The following is a 23289-nucleotide window of genomic DNA, read 5'->3' on the forward strand; positions in this document are numbered from 1 at the left end:
GGGAAAAAAAAAAAAAAAAAAAAAAAAAAAAAAAAAAAAACACATCTTAGTAAAACCAATACCTTCTCAGCTTCGCATCGAAGCTAAAATAGAATAAAATCTCAATTAAAATTAATGCATTTTTTAACAAATATATACAGGTAACCTGTTTATCATAAACTATTCGTTTACTTACAAAATAAATACAACATTGAAAAAAATGTTTTGGTTATTTTTGTTCAATATATTTTTTTATTTATCAACTATTAATTATTTTTATCATCATATTTTATAGATTATAAGAAAGTCAACTTTATTTTTAGCAACTTACATATTTAACTGGCTTATAAATTAAGAAAACGACAGGTCAATAATAATTTTTGAACCAGTACTATAGAACTAATGATTATTTGTAAAATATTGACTGAAGGCGAGGAAAGTTTAAAAATTATTTATATCATTACACATTTCTCTGCTGTAATCCTCCTCCCATCCAGGTATAAATATTTAATACCTTCCAATGTATTGGTTCAAAAGTTGATATTAATCAGTTATTTTCTTAAATAGATAATTTCCTATTTTATAAGCTAGTTATTTACAGACTGAATCACAAAGATATGAGAAATTCAACAACATTTAAACCAATTACAATTTCTTTGAAATTTTTTTAAAAATAATTATTGCTTACTTAGAATATGTTATTATTACAAGCATATTTTTTTTTTTATAAGCACAAGGTATGTTAACAATGTAAAATATAAAAATAAAAAAATTAATTTTTATTTTATTCAAAATTTTTAAATAGGCACTTTTTAGAATTTTTCTCAAAAAAAATTTTGATGTGTTGATAACAATTTTAAGACAAGTACTTATCATGTTACAAGCATTTAAATAAATACAGTAGGTAAGGAATGCGGGTAGAGTCTACAATTACTAGTACAGGCTGCACTTGTGTCAATGAATACTTATTTTATCATTTTTATTAATTCATTATAATTTTCGGTAAGGAAAAAAGCTAAAGAATGGCTATTTTAAAATTTTGTATTTATTTTTCTTTTTAATTAGTAATAAATAAAAAATATACTTAATGTAGTTTTAAAACCAAAAATTATTTTTAAAAAAATTTCAACAAAACGATTTGTTATATCTTTGTGACTCATCCTCTATGTATATTATTATAGAAAAAAATAAGAGTGTTCACCCTTATAAGTTATAATGAATGATTTTAAAAAGTTATTAATAGCCAATCAATCAAGAAATATATGTAACTAAAAAGACCAACACTTTTTCAATATTATATTTATTTATGAATAAATGAGTGGTTTATCTTAAAGAATTATAGTAAAGAAAATATTGTGGATATAAGTAATATTCAATATAATACATTATATAGTTAATAAGTTGAAATATACTCTTTACTGAACTTATATTTACTAAGTAATTTTTTTTTAAGTATTAGTTGGTGATCTTATGTTTGATATTACCTTTAATAGAAACATAAGCTCTTCCATCTTGTGTATACTCAACCTAGCAAAAAAAAAGAATGAATTAAATTAATGTTAATTTAAATAAATATATTTTTTTACTTACTGGTGAAGCCTCTGTCAATGATTTAGTTGACATCATAGGTTTTTGATAATTAGAAATGAATTCAGATACTTTATATGCACATGGATGATTAAGTAATCTTTCAATTGCAACAATAAAATTATTGTACTAAAAAAAATGGATATTTTTATAACGAATATTTTTATTTTATTTTAATTAATTAATTAATTTTAATAAGTTTAAAGCAAAAAAGTTTTATATCAGCGTCTCCATCAATTTACGAAATGTTTTTTGGACTAAAATACAAATGTCTATCAGAAAACATAATTTGAAAAGGGTCTCAATAAAGAGTTAAATTTAGTCATGATAATGCTGTGGTTCTCATAATTAGTGTATACAAGTTTAACATTAAATTAATATTTAAAATTTTATAAATGATTGCTTTTATGATTTTTTATATATTTTTGATAAATCAAAAATCAAATAATAATTAATTACTTCTTGGTCAGATAGTTTTTCAACAGTCAGTTTTTCTAAATCTGCTTTGGTAAACCACTGTATTCCAGCTATTGTTCTATAAAATGATATTTTTTAGTTAAATGAAAATTATAATTGATGAAATAGTTAAAATAAATAGAAAAATGTTTTACAATTTTTTTTCTTCATCTGGAAGTATGTTGCTTTTTCTTAAATTGTCTTCAAATACATTTAATTCAGACAAATTAGTCGCAATATTCTAAAATATTAACATTATTAAATTAATCATAAATAATAACTGATGTCTATTTATTATGTCTTTAAATTAAAAAGTTAATATGTCAGTAAAATTGTTTATGGTTACACATATTTTTAACAAAAATTCATTATTATTTTATAAATTACACTAAAATCATAATATTTATGATTTTAATTTATTAATAAAAAAAGAAAATTTGTCAAAATAGCCATTTTTGAAGCATTTATTATAAAAAAATTTTATGAGGTAATAATATTAAGAGGAGTATATATTAAGTAACAATAATTTCAATATATAGAATAGGAATGTAGCGCAATTAAAGTTTTCATTATAAATATACAAAATAATAGCTGTACCCGCCCACTCTACAAGTTACTTAATATATTAAATTATAAAGTAATTCAATAAATACTTATTCTTCGATTGTTATTGATCCATTAAAATTTTCTGTAAAAAAACTCTAAAAAATTGCTATCTTGAAAAAAATCAATTTTTAAAATATCAAGTTATAGTAGAGGAATGGTGAATCATTACATACATATGTAAAAAAATTTTTCATAAAATTTTTTTTTTATTTTATTCAATTATCAGCGAGGTATGATTCATTAAGGTTTAGCGGACGCGAGTGTTACTCACGTTGATTTATAAGACGCGCAAATTTTTAGTCGCAGTACAATACACCGATAGTTTTTATCTGTACATTAAATATTAATATTACTGTATTTACCTGACTACTGTATTGTTTGTTAAATCCCTTAAACTTTAAATAGTGATATCTCGTTTAAAATTTATTAAAATTGATTTTTTTAAGAATTTTTTATTTTATGCTTAACAAGATTAATAAAAATATAGGTTGTTATTTGAAAAACTAAAATTGATATTGAATTGAGGGTTACGAGATGAAGATGGAATCTTTGTCAAATAGCTCAATAAAGATTTATAACAAATAAAATAATTACTTATATGATAACACTAATATTTTTAAAGAAAATTCGTGAGGCATTGTTAGTCAATTACCCTGTATAAGTGTTTCCTAAAAAATTAGTTTTATGACTATACACTTCCCTTGTAAAATTTTTTTATGTGAAATAATTTTTTAAAAATATAATTATAATTTAATATTATTATAATAATTAATATCTGTCCTCCTTAGTTATAGTAAAATAATAATAAAATTAAAATTACTTTTTGAGGAAAATTCTAATAATTTGTTTAGTAAACATATAAAATACAAAAACATACGGATATTAGAACACATACATGTAAGATTAAATAAAAGTTTGGTTTTCCTGTATAAAAAAACACGTGATATGGTCGTCCTGATTCATCAAATTCTGCATCTTTTTTAGAAGGGAAAACTTCATTAGGTGGTTTCATTGATGGCCGCGCTTTTGGATCATATAGACCTGATGGAAAAAGATATTCAATTGCTTCCTAAAATCAATTTAAATAAAGAAAAAAAATGACTCATAAAACTTATACCATTTATAATTACTATACTTACATCAATATCTTTCTGAGTAAATGTTTCAGGATCAACTCCCATCATATTGGCTAAATGTCGTTTCCCAACATTGTATTCATGAGTCTGTTGCTCCATGAATTTATCTATGGCAAAAGTGTAATTACTAAAATTTCATAAATACATCAGATATTCATAATTCAATTTGTTAAAATAAAATTACATATTATCAAACACTAAATAAATGATAATTTACTAATTTAAAATAAGTATCATTTAAATGAGGCAACTTGATACAGTAAAATACCTTTTAGAATTTTAGTTGTATCAATCTACAGCACTAACAAAATATTTACAAATATTGTTAAGAAATATAAAATATTTGTTTTTAAAAATTAAATAATGAAACCTATAAAAATTAACACAATAAAATTTAACCATCACCTCATGTTTGTCCATTTGACAGTACCTATAGTCCTCAATATAATTGAGTAACTATTAAATGCAGATTTTTAAATTCTACAGTTAACCCCTTTTTTACAATATTTATATTCTGTGAATTAAAGACGTATTCTTATCTCTCCTTGAAATTTAAAAAAACTTAAGTTTTTTATTGGAAACATTTAAATTTAACCAACTTACATACTAGTAGATAATCTATCTAAGAAAATGACTAGTTGTTATTAAAAAGTTATCTCAATTAAATTTTAAAGGGAAATAGGACCAAATTGTTTTCTAGAAGTTATAGAACATAAAATACTATTAATTTCTAAAATATTATATTATATTTTATATTATCAAAGATACTATGTTAACTATAGTTAAAAAATCACTCTGTATAGTTTTTACTAATATTAAAGTTTAGAAAAAAACATTGAATAATAAAATACATTAAATATTTAACTTTAAAATTAAAACTATTTTTTTTTATTATTTTAACTATACTTCATACAAGTATTCCAATAATCTAAATATTAATTTTTTTATATTTTATACTTCAATAACTAATGTAACATACATTTAAAATATTATAGTATTATTATAAATTAAACTTTTATAAAATATAAAAATTACTGTATTGTGTAGCTCTTTGAAGATAAGCTCTCATAGCTAAACTAGTTTTTTCTTCCTTAATTTCTCTCTCTGTAATTTCAACTCCAGGATTATCACTTCCAACATTATTTAATCCATAATTAAATTTGAGTATCTAAACATGTGTTTAATAAAATTACTTAGCTTAAAAATCAAAATTTAATTATACTTATAAACATACACAATTTCTTAAAACTTTTACATTATTTGCTTTAAATAATTTAGAAAATGACTTGGATAGAATCTGTTGCATCATCATTGTTATAAAATAAATTGGTTTATCAATAATTAGATTACTTAAACTGCATTACTAGAAATTATTTTTAATTTTAAATATAGATGAGTTATGATTATGTTACTACGAATATAATTGCATCATTTATTATTATAAAGTAAACTTGTGTATAATTTTTTAAATTTAGTTATTAAATTTAAATGATATTTTTTTAATTTTTATAGTAAATTTGTTATTGCCTAAACAAAACAATTCATACAAATAAAATTAACGATTCCCGGTACGAAAAATTATTTTCAACTTTTCCTTCTGTTCTTACTATCATGTTCATTTAATGATGATAATAATGGGATGACAGTTATATGTTCTAATGGCAATTCCATCGAATACAATTACTCCGACGTTACAAAATTTTAATTGTCAAATTTCAAATACGAACAAAAATGTATTTTTATAAAAAAATATTTTTAAGGTGAAAAGGAATAAAATTAGATATCCCTATCATTTTGCTCAAATTACCCCTATATTTTATTTCTATTATTTCAGTTAAATTTTCTTTAAAACTATAACTCTAAATTTTCTCTTACTTTTAAAGTTCAATGTCAGGTAAGAATATTTACCAAGATTTTTTTATATGTAGCAAAAAAAATCTTTATTATTTATTCAACCAATGACAAAAGTAATTTTTGAACAAATATAAAATAAAACCTATTGATTATCAGACCACTTATAATATGACTATTAGGCACTTACTGGTCTAAAAGGATATGCTATGATTGACTACACGTAAGGTTATGGACATAACTCGAGTTGGCTTCAATATGTCAAACATCATTATGCTTGATCTATTTATTGATATATCTTTCTAACGGACACACGTTAACTGTTGAAAATTTCTAATTTTAAATCGCGCCTATTACTACACGGGAATTTTTACAACAGCACAAAATACCATGTTTCAAATGCAGAAGACAATTAACTACTGTACTTATTTTTCTCCCTGCAGAAGATATCGTTACCATGAAATAAGTTATGAGCAAAAAAAAAAATAGAAAAACTCAGTCACTTATAATGACCAGGCTAGTAAAATTCGAGATGGGTCCCGGGTCGTTCGTTCCACCCCCTTAATCAGTTCTAGCGGAGTGAGAAAATGTTTCAACAAGTAAATTACCATGTCGATTTAATAATCCGCATATCACGTACTCCATCGGAGATATAATCTATGTTAGTCAAAATTTCCAACCACTGACTTATCAAACGATCTCGCAACACTTCGTAGAAAAAACTAAGATGCGTATTCCTCGCCATAGACTGAGGGTGCCACAAGTCTAATTTATCTCCAATCGAGTCAATACAGTGAGTCAAGTAAATATTCGGGCATCAAAAAAATTAATTTGTCTTTCGAATCGCCATTGTCTTACAGACCTTTAAGTATGATGAATACCATTAGAAAAATGTTTGAACGAGTAATTATACTATACATAAAGATGTGCAAGACGGTGGCAATTCAACAGGCAAATTATTTTTTCTAAACGATGTCCTAATATTTACTTGATTCACTGTACTCCGATACAATTTCTCGGCATTCTAGAAAAGTTCAATAAATTTATTCGAATTTCTTCGATCTAATTGCTCTTACTTGCGAGTTCATGATAAGCTTGTTGAATTAAATTTTTTTACAATGCACAATCACACACGAAAAGTCAATGAAGAATTTATTAACGAGAAATAACAGCAGATCGCAATTCTTTTAAATGTTTACTGTATATATAGGTAGAAATTCCCTTGTTATATAGCAACCGACTTGTTAATATAATAGATTTTGCACATTAAATATTATTTTCAGCTAGTATACTTTATTATTTTACTTTCACTCAATATACTTTTTACATATCAACCCAACATATTTTATTACTTTACTTCCAGCCAGTATATACTTATAATAATTAAAATGATAAAATTTTTATGGTAACAACAAATAAAAAAAAAACCCAGCACAGTGGAGTCGCGGCATAGTGGGGACGTTGCATAGTTGGGTCCAGTATAGATTTAATCTGACAGTGATTAAAATCACTATCATAAGAAACGCTTCGATGCAAATCAGTAGATAGTGTTTAATTCTAAGAAATTGGTGGATAATTACAAAAGCTACATGATCTGCTAGTTCCTTATTAATACCCTGATTAAGATAAAGTATGTCGAATGAAAAAGGGATTATTAAAAAATATTATTTCTCATAAAAAAATTGTGTTGATTCGTACACTTTTCAATGAGTTATAGCATTATAAAGTTAAAAATGTAACCAACCCAACCCAACATCAACTCCTATTTCCTTAATTATATCCAGATTAGTAATTATTTTAATTATATATTATATAATTTTTATAATTAATTATTTTCAAATTATTATTGATTTTTAATATGTTAAAAGTAATCATTTTGAACCTACTTCTTTTTGTTCTTTAAAGTGAAAGTTTTAATAAAAAAAAAATGAATTTATTACCATAACTTTTAACTCAACTTGCAAGTTTGAAATAAATATTATTAAATAGAAAAAAATGAAATTGGTAGATTATTTCAAAAACAACAATAACACTTATTCCCTTAATTTTACCCCGATTTATAACTATAATATATGAATACATAATAATTACAGTAATTAAATTGAGTATGAAAGTGGTATTCAATAATATAATATTGTAATTTTTACGGAGATATTATAAAAATAAAAAGGAGTTGTATATTCATATACTTTTAATGCGTATACAAATTTAAAGGAATTTATGCAATACTTTTTAATAAAAAAATTTTGTTACTTATGAATAAATACACTAAACAAAAGGAACTTTCATCAGAAAAAAAATATACTTTTCTAAATAAACTTTTCGTGATGTTTTCAAATGTGCAATTAAACTTTTTCTATTACTTCTAAGTTTTAATATTATTACTTATTATTAAAAAATAAGTATTTACATATAAAAAAAAATAATTAAGAACAAAAAAAATTGTATTAAATTAATACTGATTTTGATTTTTAATATGTTAAAGGTAATCATTTTGAACCTATTTTTTATTGTCTTTTAAAGTGAAAGTTTTAATGAAAAATACCTTCTCAGCTTCGCATCGAAGCTAAAAAATGAATTTGTTACCATAACTTATAGTTCAACTTGCAAGTTTGAAATTGACATTATTAAATTGAAAAAAATGAAATTTTTAAGATTAATATGCAATCTGGAAATTTTATAATTACTAATTACAGTACATTTGTCAGAAAAATTCGATTTTTTTACATTTTTATCGTAATAGATAACTGAAATAGAAAGAATAGTAATCATATCCTAATAACTTTTGGTGTTTAAAAAAATTCTGCAATTGAAATATTCAGAACTTAATTAATTTTAATAATTTACTTTAATTAAATGAACCAATCAAACCAAAGTAGTTAAAAAGATTTACTCAATTGAGCATATTATCAAAAATATAATTATAATTGTAAAACTCCATCGTTAACTTCAGGTGAAACTAAAAATCATTTTTTTTTTAAATTTATGATTTATATAGCAAAATATTACTAAAAAATTTGGCATATTATAGACTGGTAGTAGCACACAGAAATAGAGTTAAAAAATTAATAAATTATAAAGTAAAATTATTTACTTTTGTAGTTGAATACTTTTATCATATCAAATTTAATTCGACAATAAATAATTTAAGAATATTAAAAATTAATGATTTTAATTGTTTGTATGGACAAATCTAGTTAAGCTACTTTTTATTTGAATAAGGAATATTTTTTTGATTTTTAAGAGTAATAACTTAAACTAATTAATAACTTAAATATCATAAACTTAAATGAATCATTTGACGTATCGTTGAAAAAAGTAGGTCTAGGGAGGGTTGGCAAAATAAATCGTAGCCACAAAAAGAACCACATAGTAAAATAATATTAACATGAATATCAATTTCTTCTCACGAGGGGAGACTATAGTGATAAGATCCTTTATATTTATTGAAATTATTGAATCTAAATGAGATAAATATCAAATGATTTGAAAATTCTATTCTAACTCAAAAAAACAATGCAAAATTTTGGAAGCCACGAACGGATTTGAATCTCGTACCCTAGGCGTGAAAGATCAAGGTGTTACACATTCGGCAACTGTTCGTTGCTTTTTGTCGCATGATAAAATTGATTATTTAAGCTAACTCAAATTTAAAAATTACTTTTTCGACTTTAAAAAAGTAAAAAATGTTAATAAGTATAATATCATATGTCTTATGAACTTTATTCTATGTCAATGAAATTATATAATATTCATGAAAGTCAGTTTATTCCCCTAATAAAATATTTTAAAATAAAATAAAATACAAAACCTAGAATTTTAATAAAAAATAGCATATTTTTAAATACGGTAGCCTTTTGCGCATAGAAGATAGGTCGTCGGGACAAATTTTTTTTTTTCATTTAGTAGTACATAAAATAAGCTTTAATTTGATATATGTTTAAAGGACGCAGTATTTCCGGAACATTTTCAAAAATTAAGTTGAAAAAGTTAGTTTTTGTAAAAAAGTTGCTATTTTAAATCCCCCCTGTGAGCAGAATAAGTGTTAGATTTTCAAAAAAAAATGATATCAAATGAAAGGAAATTACCTAAGGTTTCAATATAAAGAAATGTTATTTTGATTAGTTAATATTTGAAAAAGTTAAGGGAGTTTTAAGTACAAAAAACATTCCGATAGAAGGTGATTTTTATCGTAAACATTACATTTTTTTTATAATTTCGACAGCCATTTGCACATAGAAGATAAGGTGTCGGGACAAATTTTTTTTTTTCATTTTATAGTACATAAAAAAAGCTTTAATTTGATATATGTTTAAAGGACGCAGTATTTCCGGAACATTTTCAAAAGTTCAGTTGAAAAAGTTCTATTTTTTATACAATGTTTCAAAGTTTGAACCCCCCCTATATAAGGGGAAATTGTCTAATTTTAATAAAAAGTATGTCAAATGGAAGATGTACTTATAATGTATTTAGAGAAAAAAAAATTGTGCTGATACATACATTTTTCGAAAAGTTATAGCATTTTTAAGTTGAAAATTAAAAATCGAAAATTTTTACACAAAAATAGTGTTTTTTAACTACGGCAACCGTTTACATGCAGAAGATAAAGTGTCGGGACAAATTTTTTTTTTTCATTTTATAGTACATAAAATAAGCTTTAATTTGATATATGTTTAAAGGACGCAGTATTTCCGGAACATTTTCAAAAATTAAGTTGAAAAAGTTAGTTTTTGTAAAAAAGTTGCAATTTTAAATCCCCCCCCATGAGCAGGTTAAGTGTTAAATTTTCAAAAAAATTATATCAAATGAAAGGAAAATATCTAAGGTTTTAGTTTAAAAAAAAATTATGTTGATTTGTTGATTTTTGAAAAAGTTATGGAAGTTTTAAAGAAAAAAAGTGAAAAAAATGACAAAATTTGTCGATTTTTAAATTTGTAATTTTTTTGGATATTTCCCCCATTTTCGGGGAACGAGGGAAAATTTTTAAATTTTTAAGGGTAATGTCTTCAACTAGATACAATTTGTGATCTTTTGACGTATTGTTAAAAGAAATCGGTACAGTGAGAGCTGAGAAAAAGTAGTGACAGACACAAAAAAAAAATAAATAAATAAATAAACACATCATGGTAAAATTAATACCTTCTCAGCTTCGCATCGAAGCTAAAAAAAAAAAACACATCATAGTAAAACCAATACCTTCTCAGCTTCGCATCGAAGCTAAAATTTAATTAAGAAGTAAAATTGATTTTTTAAAATTTGATGTAATGTTTGCTTGTGGAATGGACTTATCATAATAATGGTAGTAACCCTCAATAATTATCACTTTATCAGTAATATAGTAAAAATTAAATGATAACTAAATCTTATTCAAATTTAGTTTTCAAATGTTAAGTAACAAGTACGAAATATCTTATTAAGAAGTTTTTAGATCTTAGAGTTTATTTGATAAAGTCAAATTGAGCTTTTAAAAAGAAATTTTACACCAATAACCTAGGATTACAAAATTTATTTGATAATATCAGTTTTTTTTCGTTTTAATTTAATAATTTATTAGTTAAGTTTGTTATATATCAATCATTTATGTCAATAACTGACTTACTATTTTTTACTCTTCCAAAATGTCACAAGGATGTACAGAGGATTTTAAAAACAAAAAATCGCCTGTAAAAAAAGTAAGAATGAAATTTTCCAAATTCATTCTAATGTATTTTACGAATTACATTAATTATTAGATAAAAGAAGACCGTAAGCAGTTGCCCATTGTTTTAGCCAAACGTGATAATTCTATGGAACAAAATCAAGAATCAGAAAAACCTCAAATTCAACCAACAATTTTAATTAAATCACGTGATCCTGAAAATAGGTCTTCATCTCCTACTAAATTAACCCCACAATTATTGTAAGAGCCAATATTATATCTAAATTTAAATTATTTTTATTCTTTCTACTCTAAAATAATTGTAACTTCAGTGACGTTAAAATTAAAATCACTATCACATTGATTAATAATTTTTTATCTTATTATGTAACAGTTAATAAGTTATGATTTAAATTTTAATTCTTACCAATATTAAAAACTAAATTAAATTTTAGGATAAAAAAAGATGAACCACATCAACAATGTATTCTTAAAAATTTGAGTGATGGTAACTTTTTTGTTTTGATTTATAAAAAAATACATTAGTTAGATTAAAATTAATCTTATATATTTTTTTAAACAGATCAAATTTTGTCTCGTGGTCCTGAAATGAAAACACCTGTTAAAATAATTGATGACTATATGCAATTTATCAATGAAGGTTTAAGTAATTATTTAATTGATCAACCAGATTTTTTAGTAATTGGATGTATAGGACTACAGGGTGTTGGAAAGTCTACAATAATGTCTTACATTGCTAATAAGTTAGTAATAATTTCTGTACATATTGTAAAATGGCATTTAGTTTATCATTATAGAATTTAACTATAATGCATTTGATAACGCAAATAAATAAAATTGGTAAACTGACCTACTTAGAATTAAAGTTATTAGTTGGTGTATGGTTCAATTCTAAGTGATAATGTAATAATTTTATCTTTGTATCTTTGATTTCAAGGAATATGAGCTTAAGTTACTTTGATCAACTTTTCAAGATTTGAAACATTAAAATTAAAAAATTCTTATGTTATTAAAAATTTATTTAAATTTAATATAAAATTTTAGTACTCTTTAGGCCTGATTTATTTACAACTACAACAACAGAACACTTTGAAACAACACAAAATTGTACTAATGGGATTCAAGCCTTTGTTATGAAAAATAGAGTTATATTATTAGATTGTCAACCTATTTTATCGTCATCTATTGCATATTCAGCAAGTCAAAAAAGAGTTGGTCAATCTATGGATTCATCTGGTGTAATTAATGACAATGAAATGGTTTCTTTGCAGCTAACTGCATTCTTATTATCAGTATGTCATATAGTTTTGCTAGTTCAAGATTGGTTTTTTGATGCTAATATTTTCAAGTAAGGAACAGTTAATTTAATTTAACTGATACTTTAAATTTTAAATTATATACATATATCTCTTGATTATTGTTTGACAATAGAGAAATTGAATGACACTTTAATAAATACAAACTACTCTCTCAAAAAAAAATGTTCAAAGGTTTGTTGCATTCTATATAATGCTAAACTTATATATTTACCAAAATGAATTTGTAAAATTATCTTAGGTAATAAATTTTAATCACAATTTACATTTATAACCTTATGTTCAATAATTAATTATTATTATTAACATTCAATTAAATAATTGTAATAATTTAATATTTTCATATAAAATTTTTTTTTTTTTTGAGTATTGAATTTTCAACTGCAGCAATTAAATAAAATATTTGAAAATACAATTTTTTTTTTAGTATTATAAATTTTACTCAAACATCCAAAGGATATAGTAAATTAATAATACAATTTCTAAAATTCCTTAAATTTTTAATGTTTAATGTGCAATTTCTTTTTAAAGAATACTTCAAACTGCAGAAATGCTAAAGCCACCTATGCCTACTTCTCATCGCAATGAAGAGCTTATAGAATATTTTCCTCATATTGTTTTCGTTCAAAATAAAGCTTTCTATTCTGATTTTAGTATTGAAAATATCAAAACTATTCAAGTAAATATACAGTCTTTAAATGATAATGATAAGTATCATCAATTATTTTTTTATATATAGCAAGTTTATACCCAATTATTTGTCCGATCACGCCTCCATATTCAAAGTGGAATAAGTATTGCTAATGGAAATGTTATAAATGAACTAAATCCAAATAATTGTGGAGAACCTATTAATTTATTTTTATTAGCTAATAATGATAAAGAAGAGCAGTTTAGTGAGTTTTATATTAGTTATTTTCAATGAAAATAAATAAAATAATTATTATATTTAAATAGATACAAAGGGTTTTCATAAAATGAATCCAGGTCAATCTGTTTTAATCAATGAGTTTAGAAAACAACTACTAAAATTACAAATTCTACCTCTTACTCATACCAATCTGACAGAAAAAGGATGGTAAGTAAAACATAATTTAAATGTTAAACTTATAATGTATTATTCTTCAAATCAAATTGTTTGATTTCCATTTAGTGTGCAACATTAAATTAGTTTTATTATTGAGTCATTTTTAATAAATTAATAGATATTAAAATAAAATATTTTATTTATTCTATAGATATTCAAATGAGAATTTTTCATTGAATTATGAAATACTTTTTACCATTTAACATATTTTATCATTTTTACAGGTTTCATTATTGTATTAAAGTTTGGGATTCCATAAAGAAAAGTCAATTTTTTAATGAATATAATAGGTTACAAGTATAATAATTATTACAAAAATGAAGAATTAATTATGATTTGATTTACTATTACAAAAAATTGTAATATTGATAATGATTTTGTATTTATTTATAAATAATACAATGTGTATAAATATTTACAGACAAGATATATTTTTAAACTTTTATTGATTTCAGTTTTCGATTTAACTCCTCAAACTTCAAAACTTTTCTAATAAAGAAATCACCATATCTATGTGCTACTTTTGTATCAGCTATATGAATCATATCTCGATCAATATAGAAATCCAACTAAATATGACAAAAGAGTTTAACAGTGTTATATAAAACTAATCAAAATTAAAATAATAAATAATATACCTCAGATCCAGAGTGGAAGTATCCATCTAAACCCGAAGCACCTTTATTCCACACAATATTTTTCATTTTGTGTTTAAAGCAAAGCAAGTGTTTAGTTAAATTTTCTTTATCATCTGCCTGATCATTGTTTTCTCTTTGACTTTGTCCTTGAGCCATGAATGTAACCAACTTATTAATTGGTAAAGTTGTGTACAATTTTAAATAACTATAAAAATATTGCATATTGTTAATAGTTTTAAAACAAGACATAATAAATATACAAATATGCTTGCTTAATACCTGCGAATAGTAGGTAACATTTTTTGTTGTTTCACTTCAGCCATGAATACAGATGTTTGATACTTAACCGCTTCTTTAACAGAGTCTTCAGCTGGATCCATTGATAGAAATTTGGGACAAGCCATTTGGAAACAATTTTCAAACTCTTGCAAATCACCATATTGCATCTTAAACATTCTATCGGTGTAATTTTTTTCCCTTAATACTTGCTGAATAGATTCATCAACACACTGTGGATGTAAAACTAGACACATAGCCAACAATGTATACATCTGATCAGTTTGCTTGTTTATCTGTTTACAAATAAATTGATAAAATACTTTTTGGTTTACTTAAATAAATGGCCTGATTTTAAAGTTAATATGTAACAATTATTTTTAAAATTAAGAATAAAACTAAACCTACATTAGGTTACTGAATAAAATATAAAAAAAACCAAAAATTAAATAAATATATACAACGAAAAAATATAAAAAAATATGTTGTAAATGAAAAACTAAATTTTATTTGGGACAATAAATTTCAAATCAAAATATTAAGTTTTTCTATAAAAAAACATTTGATTTTTACATAAATAAAAACAAATAAATTTACTTTGGAATTAAAACTACTAAAATAAAATAATTGTTTTTGAAAAAGTCATTAAAATATATGAATAATAACTGTTTAAAGAAAATAAGTATTTTTTTTATTTATGAATGATGGTACCAAAGTGGTACAAGTTAATATTTGAGTAAAATGAGTTAGACCTTAAAATAAACAAATAAAAAAAAAAAACTAGTTGGCGAGGAAAGTTGGGAAAAGTTAAGATAATATCTGACAGTGATTAACATCAATATCATAAAACATACTTTTATGTAATTCTGTTAAATGTATGCTTTGTTCAATATAGTACACTATAGTCTATTATTGTTAAACTACACAAGATACTTGTCAAAAAAAATTCCTATTAAATATTACAATTAATGTGTTGTACAATGTAATTATCATATGGAAATTTAAATTTTAGAGATCATTTTTTTATAAAAGATAAACTGTCTCTCATTTTAAAAAATAATGTATGTTTAAAGTACTTATTTATTTAAATATTAATTTAGTATAGGTTTCAGTTTCAAACTCTTCCTTTAATTAGTGTTTTCATTTGATGTTTAATCTACATTAATTCATTTCTAATAAGATTTAGGTATTTTAAATGGCTCTTTTGTAAAAACATTAAAATTGACTTCAACACAAACACACTAATCTCTATATTTATAATGTTAAATCTTTGAAGATCTTATTGAAAATAATTAATATTCAAAGTATTACTTGATCATTTTGATACGATCGGGTTTGGAATAATTGTTTAGTTCTTTGAATATACAACAGAATTGAGCTAAAAGTACGAATAGCATCAGAATAACGGCGCATCATCATGTAAGCAAATCCAACATAATATGCAGTTGAAATATGACATGCTGGTACTGAACTGTAAGCATTCTGAAAATAATTATAATGTGAGACTAGAGCTTATACATAACTAAATCTTCTATACTTTTTTGTGCATATCAATATTTTCAAGAACTTTGATGGCCAAATAATAATCTCCAAATAAACTATGTAAACGTAAAAGTCCAATCATGGAATAATAGCCCAACATTTTGTATAATGAATGACGTCCAAATTCTCCAGCAACAGAATCAGGATCTCCACCCGTAGCAGAAACCTCCAACTGCAGTTTTATATTTGACTTGTTTATGAAAGAATGAAGTACATTTAATACAAGTAAAACATTCCACACTTCATTATTAGAAGCTAACAAATCAATCTCTTCTTGAGTTTTGCGACTACGAGATCGAAATTGGGTAAATGATTGAAATTGGTACACAAATTCATCAACCAATTCCCATAGCCATTGGTCAGGTAATTCCAATGGCACAGGTGTCTCACAGGCTATAATGTTTAAAAAGTATCAGATATGAATTTCATTTAGATAAATTCAAAATAAATAATACAAAGAAAACTATTAATAAAAATATAAAGTTAATTTGTATTAGCAGTAATGTATCATAAATGTTAGGTAATATAAATAAATTTAAAATTATTAGAAACCTGTCTCTTTCTTTGAATTAGGCTGATTAAATCCACCTATTTTATAAAGTAAAAAAATGTTATACTCAAATTATTACAATAAAAATATTATTTTTATAAATACAATGTTGGAGAATTTATGTTATTTTATTATATGTAGCTTTATTTAATACATACTAGAAATTTTGTGTTTATTACTAATAAATAATCATTTAATTTTTATTTAAGTGCAACAAGTTATCAGATATTAATATAATCACAATATAAGCAATATAATTATTCTAATATTAGAAATTATTTTAACAAAATGCTTACTGAATATATAGTTGAAAAGATCACAATAGTTATAGAATGATCCAAACCGTTGTTTTGTAGAAGGCCCATTAGGTACACGAGCAAAAATATGACGATAGTACAATTCTTTGTACAACATTAAAAAAGTCTGAAAGTAAAAATAAAAATGAATTAATAACAATTATTTAATAACATTTGATTATTATTTTTACTTTATCATCATCCATTATTTTACGGAGTTCCTTTTCACTTGGCCATGGTGCTTTATCAAAGAACTGATCTGATAATTTAGGAAACCTTCAACAAATTATACATATTTTATGCAAAGATCAAATAATTATAACATATTTTTAAAAACATATCATATTCCATAATAATAAAATGTATTGTAAATATTATAAAAACTTACGTGTTTTCATAAAGGTTTTGCATTTCATATACCATTCCTTCATTAATAGCATTTCTGAAGTATAACAAAAATTTTTTGATGATTTCTGGCATTTTAGGCTCATAAGGATCCGCATCATAATATCTATCTTCGTAATTGTTATAATACGAGTCACCATCATAATCACTCTACAAATTTTGAATTCATAAATAATAAACGAAATAAATACTCAACTAGTTAATATCAACCTGTTCGTAATCCATTTTTAAACACTAAATAATAGTAAAAATAATATTAAATACAAAATTAACACTCCTCGATAAAACAATAACTTACAACACAATAACTTCAAACAACTAATCTAAATTTTTAAGACTGTGTAAACCTGTCGTATTCTAACCAGAGGGTTAACCTAAAACTCTAAGCTTCGTAAAATAACAAGTTAAAAAAATAGTAGGTACAATCATAGAAAAGAAAGTATGCCGACCACATGCAATTAGAGTTGTATTATTGTAACTACCGCGGTTATATAAATCAATGTTAACAGAAAATTTCATGGAAAGAACTAAATACTATACAGAAAACATCATGTGGCTATGCATATTTATATATAACTATTATATTCTTATCATAGCTCATTTGTCACTTGCAAATGTTTGTTTTAAGATAGTTACCTATGCTAGACAAAACAATTCGTATTACTTTAAATACGTTATACAATTAAAGAATTTCTGTATTTATCAAGATTTCAACGTAACTGCATGTAAATTTGTATGAAAGCAGCGCTCCTAGTGGTATTTTAGGATACAAATAACTAATTCAAAGGTTGAATAATTCAACCATACTTAACCGGCTACCATTGTTGATTGTTGTCGGTTGATAAAACCAAGCTTATGAAAGTAAATGAATTATAAAATCAGAGAGACGTCGTGTTTAACTATGTAACATCGTGTCTATAATATTTTAGTTAACTTAAGCTGCACTGTTTTTTGAAGATCAGTATCATACTAGTTTTATTGAGAAGTAAGTGAAGTCCTGTTTTTATTTACCTGATATAGATTATTATTAGTAAAAAAAAAAATATCTAGTGTACCTTATTCAATATTTTTTGAAGTCATTGATTAATTTCATAATTTATTCAATTTTGAAGTGAAAGAAACTTATTAATATTCTTTCATTGTGTATTTAAATAAATATTTTTATTCTAATCAAAAAATTTGAACAAGTTTCTGCTTAATTACTCGATATTTAACTTGCGAATTAATCTAATCCATTTTAGAGCCTAGGTACACAACAATATACATATAAGTTTCTATATATTATTACCATGAGAAGTTATATAATAATGGTATAAAGTTATTTATCAGTACAGATTACTTATATATATATATATATATATAGAATTATTTTTAAGAAATAGCTTTTATGGTAATGCACTGCCCAATTAATTAGATCACTGGATTGAAAAGGATCAAGTTTTGTTTCTATAATATGTCTTTATTACTATACTTAATCAATTATTTAGTTCAAACTTAAATATTTTCAGAAATTCTGAATTAAAGTTCAGTAAATATTTATAATGGCTCTTCCACCAACATACAAACAAATAGCAATGAATCAACAATCATCAGCTCGTAAGTTATTCACAATCTAAGTAAATGTTTTATGTAAAAAAAAATAATGTTTTTAAATGAATTATGATTTTTAAAATAATGATAAAATGTAAACATTTATATCTTTCATTTTTTGAAGAAAGAAAAATATATATATATATTATCCATCAACATTTATTAATACAGGAATTAATTCTTTTGGATCAATTTTTTAATACAAAAAATCAAATATAATTAGAATGATTATAAAACTTTAAATATAAACTTAAAAATAAATAGAATATAAATCAATTACAAAAATTAAATACAAATTAATTGTAGTAGTAACTGGCTATGGCTGTTATTTATTAAAGTATTCTTAGTGCTAGTTAAGTTATTATTAATTAAAGTAAGTTTAATAATATTTTGCAAATAGTTCATTTTTTCTATTTTTAAAGTTATTGGTTTTTTACGTAGTTAACTAGTTGCATGTTTTCAGTTTTTATAATTAGTTTATTTTGAATTTTTGTTTTATTACTTTGGTTTTGAGCTTGTAAAAAATGTGCCCACAGGTGCTCCAGTCACATTCAACATTTTAAAAGGTAAATTATTTAAATTATTAAATTGCTACTTTTATTATTATCCTTTATCACATTATTCAATGATAAATACTTAAAAAAATATATTTATTTAAATTTAAAACAACATTAAATATTGTACAAGGTGATTATTTTAACGCTACCCACTCAATTCTTTTAAAATAATAAGTTTTTTCAAACATTTTTTTTTTTTTTTGTTAGTTAAATATGTATCTTCATTTATCTATTATAAAAATGACTGGTCAATAACAAATTTTTGATCAATATTTAGGAAGTTATTAGCATTTTAAAATATAAATTGAAGGTGAACTGTGGATGCTATTTTTAGTTATTTATCAACAGCACTTCTCTTCCTAACTCAATACAAAAATGTAAATATCTTCTGAAGAACTCGTCAATAAATTGTTATTCTTCAGTCATAATGACTTTTTCTTATTTTCATCTTATTTTTAAATGGTTAAAATATAATGCTTATTCTTGAATTTTAAATTTTAACTTATTAATAAATTTTCATAAATTATGTGACATTAACACATCATATAAGTAATAATAAATGTGAATATTTATGCCAGTTAAAGTTCTGAATTTTTTACATTCTTTTCTAGATTTAAAAATTTTTATAATAATTCATCTTATTAATTTAATACAATGCAATAAATTGATTAATCATTAAACCATCAATCAACTACAGATAAAAAAAACTCAAATTAACTTAGTTTTACCTATAAGCTACCATTATTTTCTTAATTATAAGTTATAAATTAACATTCACAATATACTAAAATGAAATTGTCAAGTCCTCATTTATATTTTTTATGGAAATTACAAAGAAACCATTGATGTGAATTTTTATTATTTTATTGTTATAAGAAATTAAAAAATTAATTTATTAAGAAAATTATTTAATTAAAATAAATAATTTACACCAATCATCTTTAACATAAAATAAAATAAATTTGAATGAAATTAAATAGAACTATTCTATAACATAATAAAATAATACTTTAAAATAAAAATAATTACTTAATTAAAATCCTTATAATCCTTTCAAAATATTCAATCCTATGATTGTTCATATTACAACTAATATATTGTTTAGTTCTGTGTTTAATCAATGCTAAAATTTGTTAGAGCTAACCCTACTAAATTTTGAGTTCCTCAAAATTTAAGATAATTAGTGCAATCTATAATTTAACTTTTATGTATTACTTTGAAGAAAAATGTATTCTCTAATAAATAACATTTGTAATGAGTAATTAAAAATGACTTCTACAATAATATAAGATAACAATATTGACCCTTAAAATACATTCAAGTTTATTATTATTCTAAAATCATTTTTGATCCGAAAACTGATTAAATTAAATTTTTATGGTGGCGGTCTTTAGCTAATTATAACTTAACTCTTTCAGCTAATAAACTAAACAACATGAATTTAAGCCAGTAAATCTATTTTGTTACCTAGTTAATTATACTAACAACTAGGCAGCACATATTTCACATATATCCAAAAAATTATTGTATTATAACTTGCTACTTATGTTGAAGAAATAATATTTTTTCCACTTGGTGAAAATGTTAGAAAATACATAGATTTAACTTCACTATGATAAAACTTCAATTTATAAGAAATATAAAATTCTTCCCTTGCTATTTCTTTCTTTTTTTTTTTAAGCTGTATAATTCTATTCCTTTTTACATCGTAACATGAAAAAAATGTTTCTAACCTATTTTATATAAAAAAAAAATTTGATTGATACAGTATGTGAAAAGTTTCCTAATTTTTTCAGCTTCTAAATCAGGATCCTTTCAAAATGGTTAGTAAGTCTTTTATACTTTACTTTTACTGTGACTAATTGCATGTAAATTCTTAATTTTATGTAGATAATTAATTTAATCATATTTAATGGTTATTATTTTGTATTAATTGCATAATCTTATCTTGAAATTAAAAAATTTTAATTTATACTTTTAATGAAAGTTTTCTGTTGGTTGATTTATTTATCTTTAGTATAAATTTTCAAATCAATGTTGCGAGGTTTATAACAAAATATCAATTTATTTAAATTTTTATTTCTTTCATAATGGATTTATAAACCTATTTTTTTCATAATTTCGGTAGTTTTTCTGTCAGTTAATTAATTTTTGTATATTTTTATGTAAGTTTAAAAGAAATTTTCTATATACTGATTAAAGACTCACTTTAAAATAAATGAATAAATACTTATTATAATAAAATGATAAGTTTTACATCCTTCTATTTCCTGAATTTAACATGATACAATGGGTGATGGCTCTCATTCACATGTTAGAGAATCAAAGATGTTTCTTGGTTAGTCTAATGATGGATAGGACGGGTATTATTAATATGTGGTATAAGATTTAATTTTACATGCCTTTTTATGCTTTCAAAAAAAATTGTTGAGTATAAATGTATGTTCGAGTATTATTTCAATTAATGTAGAAGTTCAAAGTTAAAAAATCAAATAAATGATTCTTTGAAAAAGCCTTAAAGAAAACAATGCATCTTTCTTTTTGATATAATATACATGATGTTCCGTTTTAAGGGTTAATAGTTATAAATTGCTAATCAATTATATTTTAAATATGCATTAAATAAAACTTTTTTTGTATTCTTATTGAACTTTTTACATCAGATATTAAAATTTCTTAACATTATTTTATTATTATGACTGTTAACTATTTAAAATATGTTTCAATTTTCTTTTTTTTTTGTGAAGTATTTAATTCATAAATAAAAAATTAACCTCATTTAATAAGTAATTTTATTAACTACTAATTAAAATCTGTTATTTGATCTGTATAATCTTTTTTTAGTACATTAAAAACAATAGCCATTTGTTTAGCTATAATTCTATTGTTTTTTTTTTCTTTAATCTTTATTTCAATGACAAATACAAATAACTTAATTGAAACTCTCTAAAGGTTTTAATCTTCATAATTTCAAAAAAAAAAAAAAAATTAATAATAGTTTCTACAATTTTTTTAGCTTAAATTATGCAATCTTAACTGTATTTATGCATTCATAAAATATGGGTATATTAAGAAAATCTTTGTATCCTGTTAATATTCTTCTTTGTTTTCTTACTGCGAAAATATAACAAAACTATATATTTCTTATTTAAAAGTAATAGCTATTGTTAAGAACTGATTTTCTTTATTATTTTATTAGATTATAAATAAAAAGATAAGATATATATATATATCATATAAATAAATCAATAACTTCTAATCCTAATTGAAATTGCTCATTGAATTATGATTTATTGTTACAGAACGATTAAGACCAGGTGGGAATTCTGCTCAACTTTCCAATTCTGTAAGCATACTATTATCATTTTTAAATCAATTTATATACTGCTTCGTCAAAAATTTTTGTTTTGAATATGATGAGTATATATTATATTTCATATAGAGTTCCTAATTTTCACCATTTCTGTACCATAAATTTTTAATCACATAGTATATTCGATTGAACTATGATAATAAACATAATTAAATAATTATACTTATTGTTATTTTAGAAAGATCAAAATCAGAGTCCTTTTATTACCAACAGCCATGGAAACCCTGCATTCCATCCTCAAAAAATTACAAAGGCTGCAGTAAGTAAAGAATAATTTTTAGTTAAAGATTATATTTTTATTATGTCTTTTTTAGCTTCAATAAGAAGCTAAGAAAGTATTAATTTTACCATGATTTGTTTGTTTATTTATTTTTTTTTTTTTTTT

At 23.0% G+C, this 23289-nt stretch overlaps 4 protein-coding genes across 10 annotated transcripts in view; 2 read left to right on the forward strand and 2 right to left on the reverse strand.

Annotated features, from left to right (window-relative positions):
• LOC126910276 (28S ribosomal protein S9, mitochondrial) overlaps window positions 1–5352 on the reverse strand; it is a 15192-nt gene extending 9840 nt beyond the window's left edge. Inside the window, exons 1-8 of the mRNA XM_050692694.1 lie at window positions 4999–5352; window positions 4800–4932; window positions 3768–3871; window positions 3524–3697; window positions 2178–2263; window positions 2026–2101; window positions 1570–1695; window positions 1464–1506 (exon numbers count right to left, since the gene is read on the reverse strand). Coding sequence (XP_050548651.1) covers window positions 1464–1506; window positions 1570–1695; window positions 2026–2101; window positions 2178–2263; window positions 3524–3697; window positions 3768–3871; window positions 4800–4932; window positions 4999–5076 — 820 coding nt within the window. The 5' untranslated portion in view covers window positions 5077–5352. The remainder of the gene's footprint in view (window positions 1–1463; window positions 1507–1569; window positions 1696–2025; window positions 2102–2177; window positions 2264–3523; window positions 3698–3767; window positions 3872–4799; window positions 4933–4998) is intronic.
• A 5645-nt stretch (window positions 5353–10997) lies between these two features.
• LOC126910272 (nonsense-mediated mRNA decay factor SMG9-like) lies at window positions 10998–14122 on the forward strand. The gene is made up of 9 exons (XM_050692689.1): window positions 10998–11287; window positions 11348–11514; window positions 11709–11761; window positions 11837–12017; window positions 12329–12622; window positions 13122–13269; window positions 13330–13486; window positions 13548–13668; window positions 13902–14122. Exons 1-9 carry the CDS (start codon window positions 11234–11236, stop codon window positions 13978–13980), a joined length of 1254 nt encoding a protein of 417 aa, XP_050548646.1. The 5' UTR covers window positions 10998–11233; the 3' UTR covers window positions 13981–14122.
• LOC126910269 (eukaryotic translation initiation factor 3 subunit L) lies at window positions 14041–17790 on the reverse strand. Of its 2 annotated transcripts, XM_050692681.1 has the most exons (10): window positions 17595–17790; window positions 17368–17534; window positions 17171–17255; window positions 16980–17106; window positions 16686–16721; window positions 16129–16526; window positions 15903–16073; window positions 14595–14887; window positions 14316–14520; window positions 14041–14246 (listed from the first exon to the last, which is right to left on the reverse strand). In XM_050692681.1, the coding sequence occupies exons 1-10, from the start codon at window positions 17607–17609 to the stop codon at window positions 14112–14114; spliced, it is 1632 nt and encodes a 543-aa protein (XP_050548638.1). In that variant the 5' UTR covers window positions 17610–17790; the 3' UTR covers window positions 14041–14111. The 2 variants fall into 2 exon arrangements, with proteins under 2 accessions (XP_050548638.1, XP_050548639.1); XM_050692682.1 differs by lacking the exon at window positions 16686–16721 and having other exon boundaries at window positions 17595–17786.
• Window positions 17791–18108: 318 nt separating this feature from the next.
• LOC126910264 (uncharacterized) overlaps window positions 18109–23289 on the forward strand; it is a 16205-nt gene continuing 11024 nt past the window's right edge. The window contains exons 1-6 of one of the 6 annotated variants that reach the window (XM_050692674.1): window positions 18109–18369; window positions 18893–18980; window positions 19511–19540; window positions 21328–21354; window positions 22834–22877; window positions 23083–23163. In XM_050692674.1, coding sequence (XP_050548631.1) covers window positions 18926–18980; window positions 19511–19540; window positions 21328–21354; window positions 22834–22877; window positions 23083–23163 — 237 coding nt within the window. In that variant the 5' untranslated portion in view covers window positions 18109–18369; window positions 18893–18925. Of the gene's footprint in view, window positions 18370–18614; window positions 18633–18892; window positions 18981–19510; window positions 19541–21327; window positions 21355–22833; window positions 22878–23082; window positions 23164–23289 lie in introns of those variants that run through there. The other 5 variants (XM_050692672.1, XM_050692673.1, XM_050692675.1 and 2 more) reach the window with 5 other exon arrangements.

The sequence above is a fragment of the Daktulosphaira vitifoliae genome, unplaced genomic scaffold, assembly GCF_025091365.1.
Source record: "Daktulosphaira vitifoliae isolate Bord-2020 unplaced genomic scaffold, ASM2509136v1 Scaffold_1, whole genome shotgun sequence".
Lineage (NCBI taxonomy): Eukaryota > Metazoa > Arthropoda > Insecta > Hemiptera > Phylloxeridae > Daktulosphaira > Daktulosphaira vitifoliae.

What these genes read in the sequence shown, in the direction of transcription:
- LOC126910272 (XM_050692689.1), top strand. Translation starts at nt 11,234, where the DNA reads ATGTCACAAGGATGTACAGAGGATTTTAAAAACAAAAAATCGCCTGTA. An exon ending in AAATTAACCCCACAATTATT is followed by an intron (nt 11,515 to 11,708) that starts GTAAGAGCCAAT and finishes ATTAAATTTTAG; the next exon opens with GATAAAAAAAGATGAACCAC. An exon ending in TCTTAAAAATTTGAGTGATG is followed by an intron (nt 11,762 to 11,836) that starts GTAACTTTTTTG and finishes TTTTTTAAACAG; the next exon opens with ATCAAATTTTGTCTCGTGGT.
- LOC126910269 (XM_050692681.1), bottom strand. An exon ending in AAATAATGGATGATGATAAA is followed by an intron (nt 17,107 to 17,170) that starts GTAAAAATAATA and finishes TTTTACTTTCAG; the next exon opens with ACTTTTTTAATGTTGTACAA. An exon ending in ATATTGATATGCACAAAAAA is followed by an intron (nt 16,074 to 16,128) that starts GTATAGAAGATT and finishes AATTATTTTCAG; the next exon opens with AATGCTTACAGTTCAGTACC.